The 19,204-nt window shown below is 42.9% G+C and overlaps 1 protein-coding gene across 1 annotated transcript in view; it reads left to right on the top strand.

Moving 5' to 3' along the window:
- The first annotated feature begins 6,505 nt into the window (after positions 1–6,505).
- Positions 6,506–19,204, top strand: part of LOC118431591 (sushi, von Willebrand factor type A, EGF and pentraxin domain-containing protein 1-like) — a 44,236-nt gene continuing 31,537 nt past the window's right edge. The window contains exons 1-14 of the mRNA XM_035842836.1: positions 6,506–6,671; positions 6,969–7,085; positions 7,468–7,644; positions 8,349–8,525; positions 9,042–9,221; positions 9,579–9,758; positions 10,016–10,108; positions 12,590–12,769; positions 13,030–13,209; positions 13,985–14,074; positions 16,417–16,596; positions 16,763–16,942; positions 17,721–17,900; positions 18,283–18,459. Coding sequence (XP_035698729.1) covers positions 6,506–6,671; positions 6,969–7,085; positions 7,468–7,644; positions 8,349–8,525; positions 9,042–9,221; positions 9,579–9,758; positions 10,016–10,108; positions 12,590–12,769; positions 13,030–13,209; positions 13,985–14,074; positions 16,417–16,596; positions 16,763–16,942; positions 17,721–17,900; positions 18,283–18,459 — 2,257 coding nt within the window. The remainder of the gene's footprint in view (positions 6,672–6,968; positions 7,086–7,467; positions 7,645–8,348; positions 8,526–9,041; positions 9,222–9,578; positions 9,759–10,015; positions 10,109–12,589; positions 12,770–13,029; positions 13,210–13,984; positions 14,075–16,416; positions 16,597–16,762; positions 16,943–17,720; positions 17,901–18,282; positions 18,460–19,204) is intronic.

The following is a 19,204-nucleotide window of genomic DNA, read 5'->3' as shown; positions in this document are numbered from 1 at the left end:
TGAGTCCGATACTGTAAAAGAAGAAATGTTTGCGTGGATTCGAATTTCGAGGTTGAGAGAAATATGGAGTGTTCGCGGTGGATTTAAGTTCGAGGTTAAAACAAGGAGTCATAGGCGGGCAGAAGTGGTTGTAAGTTTGCAATAAATAGGTCAAAGGTAAAGACCGTGAACATAAAACCACGGCGAACGTTTCACATTTTTCAGTACTTCTCCACCAGAACATTTTACGTGTTTTGTAGCTGTAAAATGTGTACTGGTATCAAAAGCGTGAAAAAAATGGAAAAATATGAATTTATACAAGCTTTATTGACACGACAAAGTACAGTCACTTTTGTATGGCCACCTATAAACTACAAGAACAAAAAGGAAAAAACATACATGTCGTTCGGTTTACCACACTCTGAGCGTTACTTTTCAAACTTCATGACCGTTTAGATTTCAATGCAACGTTTTGGGACAAACTTTTCAATTCTCACACTTGCATAAGTTTTGTGGTTCCCAGTGGATGTCATCCATCCAATTGACTCAACATGGCGTCCTTTAAGTGTGTTGTCCATACGTGATGCATTGAACCAGGCAGACCCTCCCTATACTACAATACCGGCTTTTTCGGGTCGCCATAACTGGCTCTCCTGTGAAGTAGAAAATATCTGTAATTGGGCTATAAAGACTAAACGACATGTCGGCTGTACAGTCACATGTAACATTTGGGATCAAGTACATATATAGGGTGATAGTATTGCCGACATGCGTAGAAGCGTTACATATTCGTATCTAGCTGAAAAAAAGACCAAAAACTCAACTTTTTGACAAAGCGTTACCCGCATTGTTTGACTTATCCCACAGCTGCACATTGTCAACCGCCATGTCACGCAACACAATGTTCCCGCCAAATTATGCCCATCTTTGGGTGTCACCGTCAAAAAGGTTAAAAAGATCGTCCCCCACTTATCTCACCTTGCGCTTGGTGACGATAATGGGCGTTCACAATTTTGCCCGCTACACTGAACATGAGTCAACAAAGATTGATAAGTCTCTAAATCTTCTTGTGTTCTTAAAAATTGGATTCTTGGAAAAAAAGATTTCAAGCCAATGACGGCACAGCACGGTAGAGGGAACCGAAGCTGAGTTTTTCATTGGAATTGTAGCTGAGATTTCTTTTACCAACAAGGAACGCCCATAAAATCACATAGGCGGATAAAAAGCTTTGAGACGAACAAAGATTTTGGGACGGACTCGCAGAATCGGGGGAAATGTGTGAAATGCCCCAATGATACCTTTCAAGGCCAAGCTTTCGTGCACTTGCACCCCTCCCCTATCTTTGCTGTTTTTTTTCAACTTCTGCAAAAGCATAGTTGAGGTCCACGCCCAGGATTTAATTTGGGCGTTCTCTAGATAGTTCAGATAGTTCAGACGCGTGCACGAGACGGTACGCGTACGGATCGGATTTCTGCGCGTTCGTTGTCTACGCGCTTTTTCAGCCACCGCGAGAGCGCTCCTCAGCACACGGTGCCTCTCTGGTCAGCCGTGGACATTCGAAGTTCAAGTTGTTCTACGGATTTGGGCCACTTTTGGAAAAAGCGGAGAGTAGAGTTCAGCGCACAACAACAACAACATGAAGGGTGCCTTCGGGCTCGTTAGCGCCATTCTAGCGGCTAATTTCTACATCGGTGAGTAAATCCGAACCAGTTCTTAATCAAATTTATGTTGATAGTGATAGTGCTAATGTATGCGCTAGTAGTCTAGGTTTGACTATCTCTGTGACAATAATGTTCCTGTCTATGAATGACACTGGAGCGTTACTAATTCGATAAGGGATTGGGTAGTGCAACTACAAAATACCATATTATGTTCATTTTGCTTTGTCAATGATTTCAATTATTGGCCATTACCGATTACTGTTGATTTTTATGTGTTATTAGATTTATAGAATGCTTTTGATGTGAATTTAGGGGGCGTTCTGGACGTTTTGTATGAACATACCATGCCCTATTGTCCGACAACAATGTTCTAGGTGTGGTACGGATAAGGTATTTGGGGTTGGGCAGAGTTACGTACGGCTTCCGAAAATAGCACATATCAATGTCATAATTGCCTTACTGCGTCATTGCAATTATTAATGAACAGTTTTACATGTACATTTTGGGTTTAAATATTGATTTTTGTGATGCTATAACGTCCTTGCTCGTAGCCTACATATCCTTTGTGGTTGAAGCATGCATAGTGACATGACCTTGAACCAGTCAGATCACAGAACACTAGTAAGTCGACGCGTTCGTCGTAGTTTTAGCATGTGTATCAAGTTCTGACACCTATCGGTCACTGTGACCTCAGAGATCAACCTTACCACAGGGCACTAGTCGCATAGTAACCTGAGGCCACATTTCTTTATGCGTGACCTTGGAGGTCAATCGAATCACAGAACTTTAGTCGCATAGTTAAGTGTCGCCGCCTTTCTTCATACGTCACCTTGAAGATCGATTGAATCGCAGAACGTTAGTCAATGACATATAGAAACCCGTGGCTACCATTCTTTAGACGTGATCTTGGAGGTCAATCTGCGAATCACAGAACACAAGTCGCGTAGTAACCTGTGGTGACCTCTCTTTATACGTGACCTTGAGGCCAATAGAATAACAGAACACTAGTCGCATAGTAACCTGTGGCCACAGAACACTAGTCACATAGTAACGTGTGGCCACATTTCTTTATTCATCTTTCTTTACGTTGGAGGTCAATCTACTGACAGAAAGCTAGTCGCATAGTAACCTATGGTCATCTTTCTTTGCACGTAACCTTGAGGTCAATTGAATCACAGAACACTAGTCGCATAGTAACGTGTGGCCACCTTTCTTTATACGTGACCCTGAGGTCAATTGAATCACAGAACACTAGTCGCATAGTAACGTGTGGCCACCTTTCTTTATACGTGACCCTGAGGTCAATTGAATCACAGAACACTAGTTGCATTGTACCTGTGACCACAGAACACTAGTCACATAGTAACGTATGGCCACCTTTCTTTATACGTGACCTTGAGGTCAATTGAATCACAGAACACTAGTCGCATGGTAACGTGTGGCCACCTTTCTTTATACGTGACCCTGAGGTCAATTGAATCACAGAACACTAGTCGCATTGTAACCTGTGACCACAGAACACTAGTCACATAGTAACGTGTGGCCACCTTTCTTTATACGTGACCCTGAGGTCAATTGAATCACAGAACACTAGTCGCATGGTAACGTGTGGCCACCTTTCTTTATACGTGACCCTGAGGTCAATTGAATCACAGAACACTAGTCGCATGGTAACGTGTGGCCACCTTTTTTTATACGTGACCCTGAGGTCAATTGAATCACAGAACACTAGTCGCATTGTAACATGTGACCACAGAACACTAGTCACATAGTAACGTCTGGCCACCTTTCTTTATACGTGACCCTGAGGTCAATTGAATCACAGAACACTAGTCACATTGTAATCTGTGACTACAGAACACTAGTCACATAGTAACGTGTGGCCACATTTCTTTATTCATCTTTCTTTACCTTGGAGGTCAATCTACTGACAGAAAGCTAGTCGCATAGTAACCTATGGTCATCTTTCTTTATACTTTACCTTGAACATCAATCGAATCACAGAAGACAAGTAGACGCGTTCGTCCTGATTTTAGCACATGTAACAGCGTTTTGCCACCTAGCTATTGGTAACTATGACCACAGCGGCAAATAAAAACAATAAAACACAAGTCGGAAAGTAAAAAGTAACGTATGGCCACCTTATTTTTGTAATCTTGAAAGTCAATGAAACCACAGAACAGCGTATGTCGTCTCTTTATCACGAGTAGCAACGTTTTGCCTCTATCGCTAATGTGGCATTGAAGCTATACTATATATTCCAGAGGAGAGTGTTATTTTCTAAAAGACCACATCTTTATGTACACAAAAACAACTGAATGTGTAACAATTTATCACTTATGAACAAATAAATGGACCATTTATAATCCAGTAACTGAGTATTGCCCCTTCATGCAGACCCGTCAGATGTAATGCATGATTTGAATAATGTCTTAACTATTGGCTCCTATGGAATAATTGTTAAATGTTCCAGGTCAACTTTGGAGTCAAATAAATAGAAGAATTAGGTTGCTAAGGATGGAAAATGATAAACAACTATTCACACACATGCTGCAAACATTGTTTTTAGGATCGAACCTCTATTTCTTAAAAGCTGCCAACTTTTATGAAGGCCTTTTTTTCAAGTCTTAAGTATGGGTTTCAACGGAATGATTGACAAATATCAAAGCCCATTTTTGACCAAAAGCAAGTGGGACATAAAGTTATTAAGGCTACAAGTTTTTAAACAAGTATCCAGAAACACATGGCAAAAGTAATTTTCAAGCTCATCCACCCAAATATTTCTTTAGAACTGCCAAGTTGAAGTTTGTCCAATGGTTGCTCGCATTATAATGTGTTATATCTGAATGTAATTTAATTGGAGGGTACTCTGGGGTTACTGCTATATGATGCAACTGCTCCCTTGTCCAGGTCCAATGTCAAGAGATCGATACAATTGCATTTGGGAATTCAGAAAAATATTACCTGCAGAACTGGAACACTCTCCTCTGGCGTACAGTATGGCTTTAACGTTCAATCGAATCACAGAACACTAGTCACACAGTAATGTGTGTTCACCTTTACTTACATGTAACCTTAAAGGTCAAACGAACCACAGAACACTAATTAGTCAACGTGTTTGTCATAGTTTTAGCACATTGCAGACATGTATCAACGGTCTGGTCACATATCGGTATCTGTGACGTCAACGGCTTATCGAATCACAGAAGACTAGCCGCACAGTAACTTGGGGCCAAATTTTCTTTACACGTGACCTTGAATGTCAAACGACTCACAGAACACTATTTAGTCGATGCATTATACGTAGTTTAAGCATGTTGGCAACGGTTTGGGTACCCATCGGTAGCTGTGAGCTCAAATTTTCAAAGGTCAATGGAATCACAAAACACTAGTCGCATAGTAACCTATCATCTAAGGTAACCTTGAAGGTCAATCGGATCACAAAAAAACTACTTAGTCGACACGTGCGCGTTCCTTGTGAACTCTTGACAACACTTATTAATGTCTATCACTAAAACAGATATGGGAATATTTTCTGACTATTGTTGCTACTATTTTCAACTACTTTGTTATCGGAAATTATTAATGAAAATATGATTTATTACAGCTGCTTCCCAGACGATCCCACCTGCACTGGGTGAGTACTAGTCCTTCAATACTAGCAATGACTGGCAGGCCTATCTAAACATACAAAGTAATGTCATAGAGTTATCTGTACTCGTCTGTACAGACCTGATTAGTATTATATACAGTTTTACATAATGCTTAACTTAACCAGCCCTTTTGTTTGATTCTTTATGAGGCTAATGGTGCCTTATTAATAATTTGAAAGACTTATAGAAATGATAATCCAGAATTTTTATGCATATAAGGACATTCATCATTTTAAACAAGCATGATTCGCATACCCTGATTAAAAAAAAAACACGTTTGATTTATCGGCCTTTGTTGCAAAAATCAAGGCATGACCGCGTCAACCATATCTTGCTCACAGTTATGTTGATCAATAGTGCAATGTAATTTCCTTATTAGTTTACCTCCGTGACGGTTAACCTCCTACGGAGATATTGCGATTGGTTTTGTCTGTGCGTTCGCAGCTAAACCTCAATATCCCTTTGATGCATAAGCATGTACTTTGGCATGTCGTCATGTTATATGCTAAAGTACATGTCCATTCTTTTGAGGTACATGTACCGTATCGGTACATGTATTTATAGGACTATGCATATGTAACATAACAGAAATCACCCCTATCTTGATGTTGTTATAGTGCACTTATAGTTTAGATGCCATCTATTGGCATCTGCGGTCTTAGTATTCTCCAAGATGAGATCAAGTTATGTGTTCTTTTATCATCTCTATTTTTGACCATGTGTAACCAGTAACATCCTTGTCGTTTCTCCGTTGTTGTCAATCACATAAAAAATATATATTTCATAATTTTCATCTTTTCAGCCAACACCTGCCCTTACCCAGTAGACCTGGTCTTCCTCCTGGACAGCTCGGAGAGTTTCAGGACGAGCGGGTTCGAGGATGCAAAGACGTTCATCCAGACCGTGGTCAACTACTTTACACTCGGAGAAAACGACACGAGAGTCGGTATCGTTACGTTCAGTGACAGAGACGACCAGGTTACTCGCGTGAAGCTCAACGAAAATTATACAAGAGATGAGCTCTTGACAGCGATCCGCGACATTCCGTACGACAGAGGACACACCTATACTGGTCTTGGTCTCGATCACGTGCGTAACAATTCCTTTCTCGAGATAAACGGCCGGCGGAATGATACTCTTGATTTCTTGGTCGTGTTAACCGACGATGTATCTGAGGACAACGTCACCGTTCCGGCACAGCTGATACGCCAAATGGGCATCACCGTGTTCGTTGTGGGAGTTGGCTCGGAAAGCGACATTGATCAAGCTACTCTAGAGAACATTGCTGGTGACCCTAACAGGGTGTTCAGGCTGACGGATTATGACAGCCTTGTGAATGCAATTCAACCCAGATCTATAAGAGAGAACATTTGTAACGGTGAGTACTACGACTTTCCCAGTTTCTATTTGGCCCTGCAGCTTACATACCTGTCGTCTAAAAATCTAGACATACCCCACAGTGGTCTCTAGATAGTTGAAAATATATATTCTGACCTTTATTTGTTCTTGTCCAAAATCTCAGATATTTTTCACTAAGTCCTCTTTCCAGTTTGGCATAATATTTTCCCTTTTCTCTCCTTTCTTGGTTGAAAATCAGTATAGAATAGCAAAAACAATTGTCTCCTGTCACAAAATCGTAGATCCATATTAATGACAACTAACCTTGCTTTTACAGCCAGTAACCTGTGCGATCCATTTCCGTGTCATACCAACGCCACCTGCCAAGTGTTGGGGAGGACCTACTCGTGCACGTGTAACGTGGGATTCGTCGGGAACGGTCTCACCTGCACAGGTTCGTCAATATTCATTCAACTTTTGCCTCATACTACGATCACATTTGCACAGGTGTCCGTATAGGCATGTAGCCCCTGTCGGACTTTGAAGCCACATATTTGTCCCGTCGGACTGCCGGATACCGCGAGGTTAATACCCCTCGATGTTTCACCATTAGGTGTATATTTGTTGCCGTGTCCCGGGTTGCTTTTAACTGCGAGTTTGTGCAGAAAATCTTCCCCTAAACTACCCGAAGGGACCGTCTTTTCCAAATTGGACCGTAACATTACCATCTGACAGGTGTCATTGTTTCATAGATACGAAATATACCTGTGCCTTGCTTGAAATGGTTTGTAAAAATGTATTACCAAAGTAACAAGTTGATTGTTGTACATTTCCAGTTGTACAATGCCCTGCCCTGACGGCACCAGTGAACGGTGCGCTGACACCTACAAACAGACGTCAGTACCAGGATCAGGTCACCTTCACCTGTAACACGGGGTACGTCCGAAACGGAGCTTCTAGTGCGACGTGCCAAGCTGACGGCCAATGGAGTAGCCCTGTCCCCACTTGCACACGTAAGATGATTTTGACACTAACATCAAGCAAAATGCAGCTGTTACACAGTCACGTACACCCACACTAATAAGGTAGCGAGAAAACAAGAAATGATTAAAAGGGGTAAAAGCGTAAAAGAGTAAAAAGACTTTGTCTACTAATGAAAATGTGATAGCACCCCTCACATTAATGCACTGGTAACAGGAACAAATCTGGTCTAAAAGAGCAGGTGAAATACTGTGATACCTTTTGTGGCAACCAACATGGTCAGCCAAGCCATGCTTACCTGCCTTGCAAATGGTGCATGGAGTGCAAGTCCTCCGACATGCAACCGTAATACCCCTCTCACATGTAGCGAAAATCGATCAGACGACGAGTCTGCGAGCTCTAAAGTACGAGGAGGCATAACCTTGATGCCGACGAAGAAATGGCAAAGTTCCCCCCTTCTCGTCAGGGTCATGCCTCCTCGTAGTTTAGATCTCGCAGACTCGTCGTCCGATCGATTTTCGCTACATGTGAGGGTGGTATAAGGAATTCTTTCTGATGATTCGCACACTCACACATCCCCTTAAAAACGATACGTTCACGTTGTCCCTGCGATACCGTAGCCCTGTGAGCTCCAGCTCCATGTATCCTACTTAGAAGGCTTTGATACTTGCAAAATATTGTGATTTTTTGCCCTATACATGTTTTCACAGGGAATGTTTTGTATTCTTCATTCCAGCGGTTCAATGTCCTGTATTGACGGCCCCAGCGTTTGGATCGCTAAGTCCCGCCGGAGCAACCTCCTACCCCACCCTGGTAGCATTCAACTGTAACACGGGATACATCCGAAATGGAGCTACAAGTGCGACGTGCCAAGCTGACGGAACTTGGAGCAACCCTGTCCATACTTGCACACGTAAGATGAATTTGACACTGACAGATATTAGCGATATCAAGCAAAATGCATCTGTCACACACACACGCACACCCATAAGCGAGAAGACAAGAAAGGATTAAAATTAGTTAAGGAGTAAAAAAATGTGTCTACTTGTAAAAAAAATGTGATAGCACCCCTCTATCAAATTAATTCACTAGCAAGTGGTTCAAAATATCGTTTACTAAGGAAAATGTGATAGCACACCGCTATCGCATTAATTCGCTAGTAAGATAAAAAATGTGTCTAATCGTTTTAAAATGTGATAACATTCCTCTATCACGTTAATTCACTAACAAGAGGAGAACATCTGAACAAATGAAGTGGTGAAATATGGTGATATCATTGTGACAACCACCATCACGTGTAAAAGTAGGTAACACAGTTACGCCCTTCTAAATGATTGTGTGATTTATTCCGGTGGAACACTGTTTAATGCTTAAGACATTGTGATTTCCAGGTTCAACAGAGAGTTTCTTTTTTAAATTTTCATTGCAGCTGTCCAATGCCCGGTGCTGTCGGCCCCAGCTAACGGAGCGCGGAACCCATCTACCGGTTCAAACTCCTACCCGAACACGATATCGTTCACCTGTAACTCTGGATACGTCCTGAACGGCAGCCCTAATACGGTGTGCCAAGCTGACGGATCATGGAGCAACCCTGTACCAACATGTCCACGTAAGGCGATTTAGTTTTTTGCTAGCAATGTCCTTCAAACTGCAGTATTAAGCATGAACCGAATAGCAATTGAGATTAAGAGAATGAAAACGTGTGACACTTCAATATTCAAAAGTTCCAACATGCACACGTAAAATGCATTTCACAATGATGTACTAGTATGCTAAAAATTTCTAGCAAAATGTATTTTCATAGTAATACATGCAGTGTGTTCAAAAGTAAAAAGTAAACACTTTGCACATACACTTTGTATGTATTTAAATGTTCAAGCGTTGACAACCGGACATTTACTAGTGGACGTCGCGCCACGTAGGTTAAGTAAATAGATACCTGAACATTACCCTTTCACAATTTCAGGTAGACCATGCCCGGTATTGACGGCCCCAACTAACGGAGCGCGGACACCCCCAACCGGATCGAACCTCTACCAGGACCAGATATCTTTTACCTGTAACACGGGATACCAACTGAGCGGAGTCTCCCTTTTGACATGCCAAGCTACCGGAACATGGAGCAATGCTGTTCCGACATGCACACGTAAGATGAATTTGACTTAAAATAAAAGCGATTTCTAGCCAACTGTGCTGGTACTACTACTACTACTACCACTGAGTCTATACAGAGTATGACTGTGTCTTTACTCACCTACGCTATTGTGAAGAGAAGTACAAGATTGAAGGCGATATTTTTATATTAAAACAAACTTTGTAAAGACAACATCGACTATAGGACGTCGCTAGAGTTATCTTACGTACAATGTTAGATATCTAAACATGAATATTTCTCCATTCCAGCCAGGCAATGTCCGGTGTTGGCGGCCCCCACCAACGGGGCGCGGACACCCTCAACCGGTTCGAACTTCTACACAAACACGATCACGTTCACATGTAACTCGGGATACCAACTGAACGGAGTCTCTCCTTTGACATGCCGAGCTGACGGAACATGGAGCAACAATGTCCCAACATGCACACGTAAGACGTTCATAGAACAATGTTATCTCTGAATGAAGGTATTTGAGAGCATAAGAAAGATGCCCCCTCTCAATACCTAACGTTGGCAAACAATCATCCGCATTTACACAAGACTACACTAGATAGTAGTTGAACATTTAAGGGAGGATGTTTATTGCTACTTTATGCCTAGGTTACACATAGCCGAATTTGGCTCCCGACTCTCTCCCGACTATGGTTTAGGAGTGATTCGGGAGCTAGTCGGCTGTAGTCGGCTGGCGTTCGGCTGAGTCGGCTGACGTTCGGCTGGCGTTCGGCTGAGTCGGCTGGTATTCGGCTGCTCCATCCGAATATTTTGAAATGTTCAAAACATTCGGCTCTGAACGGCAACTATGGAATGGGTCGGTCGGTGGTCGGCTGGTGTTCGGCACGGTCGGCTAGTGTTCGGTTGGTGTTCGGGAGTAAGTCAGCAGTCAAATTAAATCTTAACAACGCCATAAACACTGCTGACTTACTCCCAGCTTGTTTCCAACTTACCAATGATTCACCCCAAGACCGTAGACAAATCTCTGCTAACTCATTCCCAAGCATTCACAAGGACTATTGCCAGGACGTAGACGAATCACCCCCGAACTTCCCACGACCGACATCCAGCCAAAAACAAAAAGAACCATAGATGCCACATTGGAGCTATCTGTGATCCAAATTTGATCTTTTGGTGATGTTTACAAAATAGAAGAAATGATAATCTTGATTAAAAACGAAAATAACCACTCTTTTGAAAATCGCTGATTATGTCTATTTCAAGTTGAGAGAGGGTCGGCAATCGGTTGGGAATCAGTCAGGAGTGATTCGGCAGTTTGTGCCTAGAGGTCGGCATGGTAGGGAATAGGTTTGACAGCATTCAGGACACAGTCGAGAGTAAGTCATTTACTGGTCGGGAGATGTTCGGGACATGTTCGGCGCTAAAAAAATAGGCGTGGCCTAAACTGGTCAGACTACTCCCGAACTACTGCCGACTTGATTCGGCTAAGAGTCGGCTATTGTTCGGGAGCCAAAGTCGGCCATGTGTAACCTAGGCATAAAAGATGACAAAAAGACATTGCTGTAGAGATTCCTAAAATAAAAATGATTGTTAAACCATTTCAGCCAGACCATGTCCAGGGTTGACGGCCCCAACTAACGGAGCACTGAGTCCTCCCGGACCATACTCCTACCAGAACCAGGTTACAGTCACCTGTAACTCGGGGTACCAACTGAGTGGAGTCTCTCCTGTGACATGCCAAGCTGACGGAACATGGAGCAACCCTGTTCCAACATGTATACGTAAGACTAGTTTGACACATACTAGCAATATCTTTCTACTTGATTTTTACATGACTACGTATAGATGTGTTAGCATCAAATGTGCATGACCTCTTTAGATTTTAGATATTACAAAATGCCACTTTTTACGTCCGTCGACGTCGCCCCGCATAGAAAAGTAGACTGTTCTCATGGAATGTTTTATTTTGCCTTGCAGCAAACGATACAGTACGTTAACATAATGATTGTGCTTTGTACAATAGTTGTGAATTGAAATTTACTATTTTTAATTGCTAGTTTAGAGTCTCCCGGAAGCCTGTTGTGAAGGTCTATTTCAAGAAAGATCGATTCTTTATCTAAATGCACATATCATAAGATATTTCAGTTTTACCTCCAGGTTTGCCAGAAGGTTATTTTTTACTTTCAATTGCAGTAGCCCAATGCCCGGATTTGACGGCCCCAACTAACGGAGCACGGACGCCCCCTACCGGATCGAACTCCATCCAGAACACGATCACGTTCACCTGTGACACGGGATACGTCCTAAACGGCTTTCCTAGTACGACGTGCCAAGCTGGGGGGACATGGAGCAACCCTGTTCCAACATGTCCACGTAAGATATAAGAAGGACATAATGGCGATTTAAAAGATACGAAACATTTTGTAAATAATGTACATCTTAAGCAGTCGACGACGAAACAAATTTTATTTCAAAGTGTTCATTTAGCCAAACCAAAAGAACCACTTTGTTTAGAGAAGGCACAAAGACATATCCAAACTTTTCCATATTCAAAGACGGACAGAGAGCTATTTTCGTTTTGAACCCACAAAAAAACTGGGGTTTTCGTCTACCTCTGCTTCCCAAAGAAGTCAAGGCCAACCTGTTTAGAAATAACCAACATTAGGATTCGAGTAGCCTCTTGTTGCAATTATGTTTATTATTGTTCTTCATTGTCACATGTATATCTCATGTACTTGCAGTTAGCCTTTAGGCAAAGAGATAAAGAATGGCCCCTTTTAATCAAACATTGGCAACCAGATATTTTGAGAACAACGCAACATGTAGTTTTAGTACATAGAGAAATAAACTTCACTCTTTCACAATTTTAGGTAGACCATGCCCGGATTTGACGGCCCCGACTAACGGAGCACGGACACCCGCTACCGGATCGAACCTCTACCAGGACCAGATATCGTTCACCTGTAACACGGGATACCAACTGAGCGGAGTCTCCCCTTTGACATGCCAAGCTACTGGAACATGGAGTAATGCTGTTCCTACCTGCACACGTAAGATGAGTTTGACTCTGATATATACATGAAGCGATGTTTAGCCAAATGTGTTTTACTATTAATAACTACTATCAGTCACGGTCTATACAGACTAGTCAGTGTGTTTTACCCACCTATACTATTGTGAATGGAAGTACAAGAATAAAGGCGCCTTTATATGTTGAAACGTTGAAAAGACAACATCGACTATAGGACATCGCTCCGTGCATCTTATGTACAATATTAGATATCTGAACATGAATATTTCACCATTTCAGCCAGACAATGTCCGGCGTTGACGGCCCCAACTAACGGAGTGCGGACACCCTTAACCGGTTCAAACTTCTACACGAACACGATCACGTTCACCTGTAACTCGGGATACCAACTGAACGGAGTCTCTTCTGTGACGTGTCAAGTTGATGGAACATGGAGCAACCCTGTCCCAACATGCACACGTAAGACGAGTTTGACACTCGTAGAACAAACAATTGCATATTTAGATGAAGGTATTGAGAGCAAAAGAAGGATGGCTCCTAGCTCTCAATATCCAAACCTTGGCGAAGAAACGTAAAATCATTCTACATTTTTTTTTATTTTATTTATTCTACATTTAGATACGGCTTCACTAGATATTAGACGGAACAAAGACGTCGCTTCATATGCACATACTGCAGAGGTTCCTAAAATAACATTGGTCATCGTTAGTAGAATACGATTCTGGTGTATTGTAAATTCTATGTATATATGTCATGTATCTTTTGTTACGACCTGTACTGAACCCAGTGGGTATGTATGTATGTACAATAAAGGTCTTCATTCATTCATTAACCATTACAGCCAGACCATGTCCAGGGTTGACGGCCCCAACTAACGGAGCTCTGAGTTCTCCTGGACCGTACGCCTACCCGAATCAGATCACAGTCACCTGTAATTCGGGATACCAACTGAACGGAGTCTCTCCTGTGACGTGCCAAGCTGACGGAACATGGAGCAACCCTGTTGGAACATGCACAGGTAAGACTACTTTCAAGTTGATATGTTAGCCATGAACAACAATTCGTAGTATACAGACAGTTGTCAGATTGTAGTCAAAGAAGTATTACAATGTATATGAGTTCAAAACAGTATTTGAAAGAACGTAGGTTTTCAGATGTCCCCTTTTCTTGCATCTGAAGTACAAAAAAAGATCCCCGTATTATAAATGAAAGTTGCAATTTTTGTCCATTCCAGCCAGAACATGTGTGACGTTGACGGCCCCAGCTAACGGAGCGCTGAGTCCTCCCGGACCTCACACCTACCCGAGCACGGTCAATGTAAACTGTAACCCAGGATACCAACTGAACGGGGTCTCTCCTGTGACGTGCCAAACTGATGGAACATGGAGCAACCCTGTCGGAACATGCACAGGTAAGATATTAATAATAATAATATTGGTTTATTTGGTCCATCAAAAATGTACAGAATAGCAGGGCTCAATAATGGGCTGAGCCCTCTGAATTGCTCGTGTACTCACATAGTACTTAACAGGATATTTAAAATCGTTTACAGTTATCAAACGTATTAAAATATATACATATTGGATTGACCGTTAAAATCGACAGATAAGGTAAAAACACAATACAGTTCATGAGTTCAGTAGTCGGACGATGTGCGGAATGGTACTGTTCTTATACCGCTCCGTTCTCGCATTGATAGTGTTCAGTTTGCTGTGTGACCTGGTCCGTCGTCCACTGGTCTCACCTCGGGTTGGTGGTAGCCACTGTCGGAATGTTCTTGATTGCAAGAAGGTGTAGCCGAATTTCATAGTGAGCTGTTCACGTCGTTGCTGGAGAGTGGGTAGTCCCAGTATGTCGCATGCTACCGAGTACCTTGAATAGCATCTACCAAGGATTATCCGACAGGCACGGCGCTGAATGCTCTCTATCTGGGCTGTTTGAGTTGATGTTAGCCCAGGACTCCAGACGGGGCAGGCATACTCGCACAGCGGGCGCACATAGGTTATGTACACAGTCACCAGGTCAGATACAGGGAGTTTGAACCTTTTGAGGTGACGTAGAAGGAAGAGTCGTCTGCTACTCTGGCTGATGATGTGGTTCACGTGGCCGTTCCATTTCAGGTCAGACTGAACTATCACCCCTAACAGTTTGGCAGAAGTGACTTGCTGAAGGGGGTGACCATCAATGTACAACGTTGGGAGAGGAGGTGGAACTTTTGTGAACCATACATGCATAACCATGCACTTCTTGGGGTGCAGCTTCATGTGGCTGTCAGACGTCCACTGTTCCAGAGCATTGAGGTCTTGCTGCAGGAGTGATGTTTCATGCACGAGTCTGCTTTCGATCATTGAAAGATCGTCCACGAACTTCCAGTTTTCTGATCGTGTACCTTTGGCGGCGCTGTTAATTATGGCTATGAAAATGATGGGTGCTAGAACAGTGCCCTGTGGCAACCCGCAGGTGAGTATTTCCCATACTGAATGAGAGCCCTGGTACAAGACGCGTTGTCGTCTCTCAGTGAGGAAGTTACATATCCAGGGGATCAGTGAAGGTCTGCATCCTAACTCCAGCAGCCTTGTTATCGCGGTCGTGTGTTGAACACGATCGAATGCCTTCGAGAAGTCGGTAAGAACGATGCTGCTAAGTGTTCCTCTCCGGTCCGAGGTAGAACTGAGATGGTGTAGAATGTCCACTAGACAATGTGTTGTTGACTTACCAGGCAGTCCGCCAAACTGTTTAGGATCGATGTTGGCGATGATGTCTGACAATGTCCACTTGGCTACAAATCCTTCACACACCTTTGCTAATATAGAGGTTAGCGAGACTGGTCGGAGATCTTCCACAGTCGGTGGTTTTGTTTTGGGAATGGGAATGACGGTTGTTTGATATTGATATGTGTTAGCAATGTCCATCGATATTTAGTGTGCAGACTTTCACAAAATGGTGGTTAAAGAAAAATTACACGTTTGACCTTATATATGAATTCCAAACAAGATAGAACAGATGTACTTTGTCGGCCGTTTTTTTTTGCGTCTGTAGTACGGAAATGGATCCCGTTATAAACGTTGTTGACAATTACAGCCAGATCATGTCCGGCGTTGACGGCCCCAACTAACGGAGCGCTGAGTCCTCCCGGACCATACTCCTACCTGAACCAGGTTACAGTCACCTGTAACTCGGGATACCAACTGAACGGAGTCTCTCCTGTGACGTGCCAAGCGAACGGCCAATGGAGCAATCCTGTCCCAACATGCACACGTAAGATGCTTTTGACACTTATATATGATTTATAGTAGAATGTGTTTTCAGCCGCCTGCATTATAATGGAGAAAAGTCAATGATAGGATTGATGGCCACTTTCGATGTTCAGACGTTGGAAAAACTACATCTGCTATCATCTGCACTGGCACATGTAGTCTGTGTCTTGCCGGTGCAGAAATGTACTTTTGTAATGACAAGGAATGCACGCAAGCTATTTGACAATAACAGTACTAGTGTTGCATGGCCAGGCTGACAGAAGGTAGAATGCGGCTGTATTAACTGCTATTGCACATTTTTGTCAACCACTATCGAAACATGACCTAGATGTTCTACACAACAGAAGGCATACATTGTAATTTTATTCTCAAATTTGAGTGGAAGTTCTTTCTGTACTTTCCATTATAGCTGTCCAATGTCCGGCTCAGACGGCACCAGCCAACGGAGCGATAAGTCCAGCTGCTGGACCGTACAGCTACCAGAACGTGGTCAGCTACACCTGCAACACGGGATACGAACGGAATGGTGCAGCCTCTGCGACGTGTCAAGCTGACGGAACATGGAGTAATCCTGTTCATACATGCACACGTAAGTCAACTTACACAGCACTTACAATGGTTGGAAAAGAACCATAACCTCCTGAAATGTGTCCTTTTTTCATATTCAATAGTTCACACAGACATTCCAGTTGACGTATGTAGTTCCATGTATCATTACGACAAAAGATTATTGACGAAGACTCTTTTTTTTTCAGGCAGACAATGTACGGGATTGACGGCCCCAGCTAACGGAGTTCGGACACCATCAACCGGATCAAACTTCTACCAGAACACGATCACGTTCACCTGTGACTCGGGATACCAACTGAACGGAGTCTCTCTTTTGACATGCCAAGCTGACGGAACATGGAGTAACCCTGTTCCAACATGCACAAGTAAGATGACTTTGAACAAAAGAGAAACAACGGTCCTTATAAATTAAGCCCTTAACGTATTCAGGACCTTCCTATGACTTTGCTTAGAACAATGGTCCGAGTTGGGTTGGTAGTAGCTTGGAATTCGACCTATTCGAGTTTCATTTCGCTTCTCTGATCTCATTCAAAGGGAACACAGTTTTGTCAAAATTCATAGTAGGTTGGGGCAGACTTTGTTTGGTACTTGCTTTCAGACAGACAAGGACAATATGGCACTGCACTGAAGTTTAGTAGCTTATTTTCAAAGTTCCACATACAACGAATAGATAGAAGGTAAAGGTAGTCCCATCGACTTTTTGAGGCCTTCCATGCACGGTATTTGTGAGGGAATGCCTTTCACATATCTAGCTTCAAACCATTTTTACACCTGGTGGAGAGCGGAAAGTCGTGTGAAGTTCCTTTCCTAAGGGCACAAGGTAGATGAAAGTCAGGATTCGAACCCGGGATTACTTGGTTACTCTGTCGTTACGCCATGCAAACCCACTAAAAGAAGACTTTTAAAGACTAGAAATCTTGCTGACTATAAGTAACACTGACAGTCTCGCTGAAAATTATCACAGATAACCTTGCTTGTTTACGACTATCAAGAAACATGGTCGTCAATGGTCTTGAACTATACAGGGGCTTTGATAACAAATGGAATTTTTGCAATTGAGACGTAAACTAATGGGCGTCACTTTACATATCTTGAAAACAAAGGTGCTTTAAATGTGTGACACAAAACCTATTTTCATTTCAGTCGGACAATGCCCTGCGTTGTTGGCGCCAGCTAACGGAGTGAGGACGCCCCCTACCGGAGCGACCGCCTTCCAGCAGACTGTATCGTTCACCTGTAACTCGGGATACGTCCTGAACGGTGCGACTACTGTGACGTGCCAAGCTGGGGGAACATGGAGCGCTCCTGTTCCAACATGCACGCGTAAGAGAACTTGAAAGTTGACATGTGTTATTATTTCGACATATTTGTAGCTTACAATGCACTCACCAGATGATGAAGAGACTATCAAAGTGTCACAAGATAGACCGACGATGTTGTTCTGATGTTACTCTTTTAATCCACGATTTCAAGCTCTAAAACTACAAAGCAGGACCCCACATTGCCAACCTCTCCGTCTCCTGACCCCCTCCTCTCTAGTCATGCGCAGTTAGCATTGGGCATGCCTAAAACTATTGCAGTGACTCTGTCACACAAAGACAAAACGTATGACTTGGTAAACAGGCGTCAATTAACAAGCATTGATTTGTGCATCTCCATTACGTACATTGTTTTTATAGATATCAATTGATCTTTTATCATGCAGCAAGACCATGCCCGGGATTCACTGCCCCAACTAACGGGGCGGTGAGTATTCTCGGACCGTACGCCTACCCGACCCAGGTCACGTTCACCTGTAACACTGGATACGTACTGAACGGCGATCCTAGCACGACGTGCCGAGCTGACGGAACATGGAGCAATGCTGTTCCAACATGCACACGTAAGTCGACTTTTAATTTGATCAATGCCTGCAATTTCCGTCAAACTGAACTATGACTCATGTCTATTGCAACAGAACTAAAATGGCAATGGTACCAATCTAAAAGAAATTCATAAACTTACAATATGAAGAGAACACTAAAATGTGTCCTTTCTCCAAAACAACCCTAAAGACGTTTCGCAAATAGCCGATCTTAAGTGCCGCAAAGTCGTTCGCTAGAAACAAGGAATGTCATTTCATGCATTATCAGATAACTAAAATGTCTTCGACGAGAGCTATATTTCAATTTTTTTAGGAAGACCATGCCCGGTGTTGACGGCCCCAACTAACGGAGCGCGGACACCCTCAACCGGTTCAAACTTCTACCAGGACCAGATAACGTTCACCTGTAACTCGGGATACCAACGAAACGGAGTCGCTAGTTTGACGTGCCGAGCTGATGGAACTTGGAGTGGTTCTGTCCCAACATGTACAGGTAAGTTAGCTTGATCAATGCAGCATTTTGTTATTAAAATGAACGTTGTGCATATAATACACTAGATGCCAAATAAATATATCTATAGGAATGTCCTATCATTTTCTGTCTATTGTCCTAAACTTAAAGGTATAGATTTTCGGTGACTACCCCAGGCAATTTGGACTGGTTCTGTTTTTGATGGACTGCTGTCAATGTTTCAGGCAAACTTCGTCTATTTCTGTAACATATCCAGTCAGAATCGTCCCTAGACAGGAGAAAGACGGTCAT

The sequence above is a fragment of the Branchiostoma floridae genome, chromosome 2, assembly GCF_000003815.2.
Source record: "Branchiostoma floridae strain S238N-H82 chromosome 2, Bfl_VNyyK, whole genome shotgun sequence".
Lineage (NCBI taxonomy): Eukaryota > Metazoa > Chordata > Leptocardii > Amphioxiformes > Branchiostomatidae > Branchiostoma > Branchiostoma floridae.
Note: the sequence above shows the minus strand (reverse complement) of the source record. Positions and strands in the feature narration are given on the sequence as shown.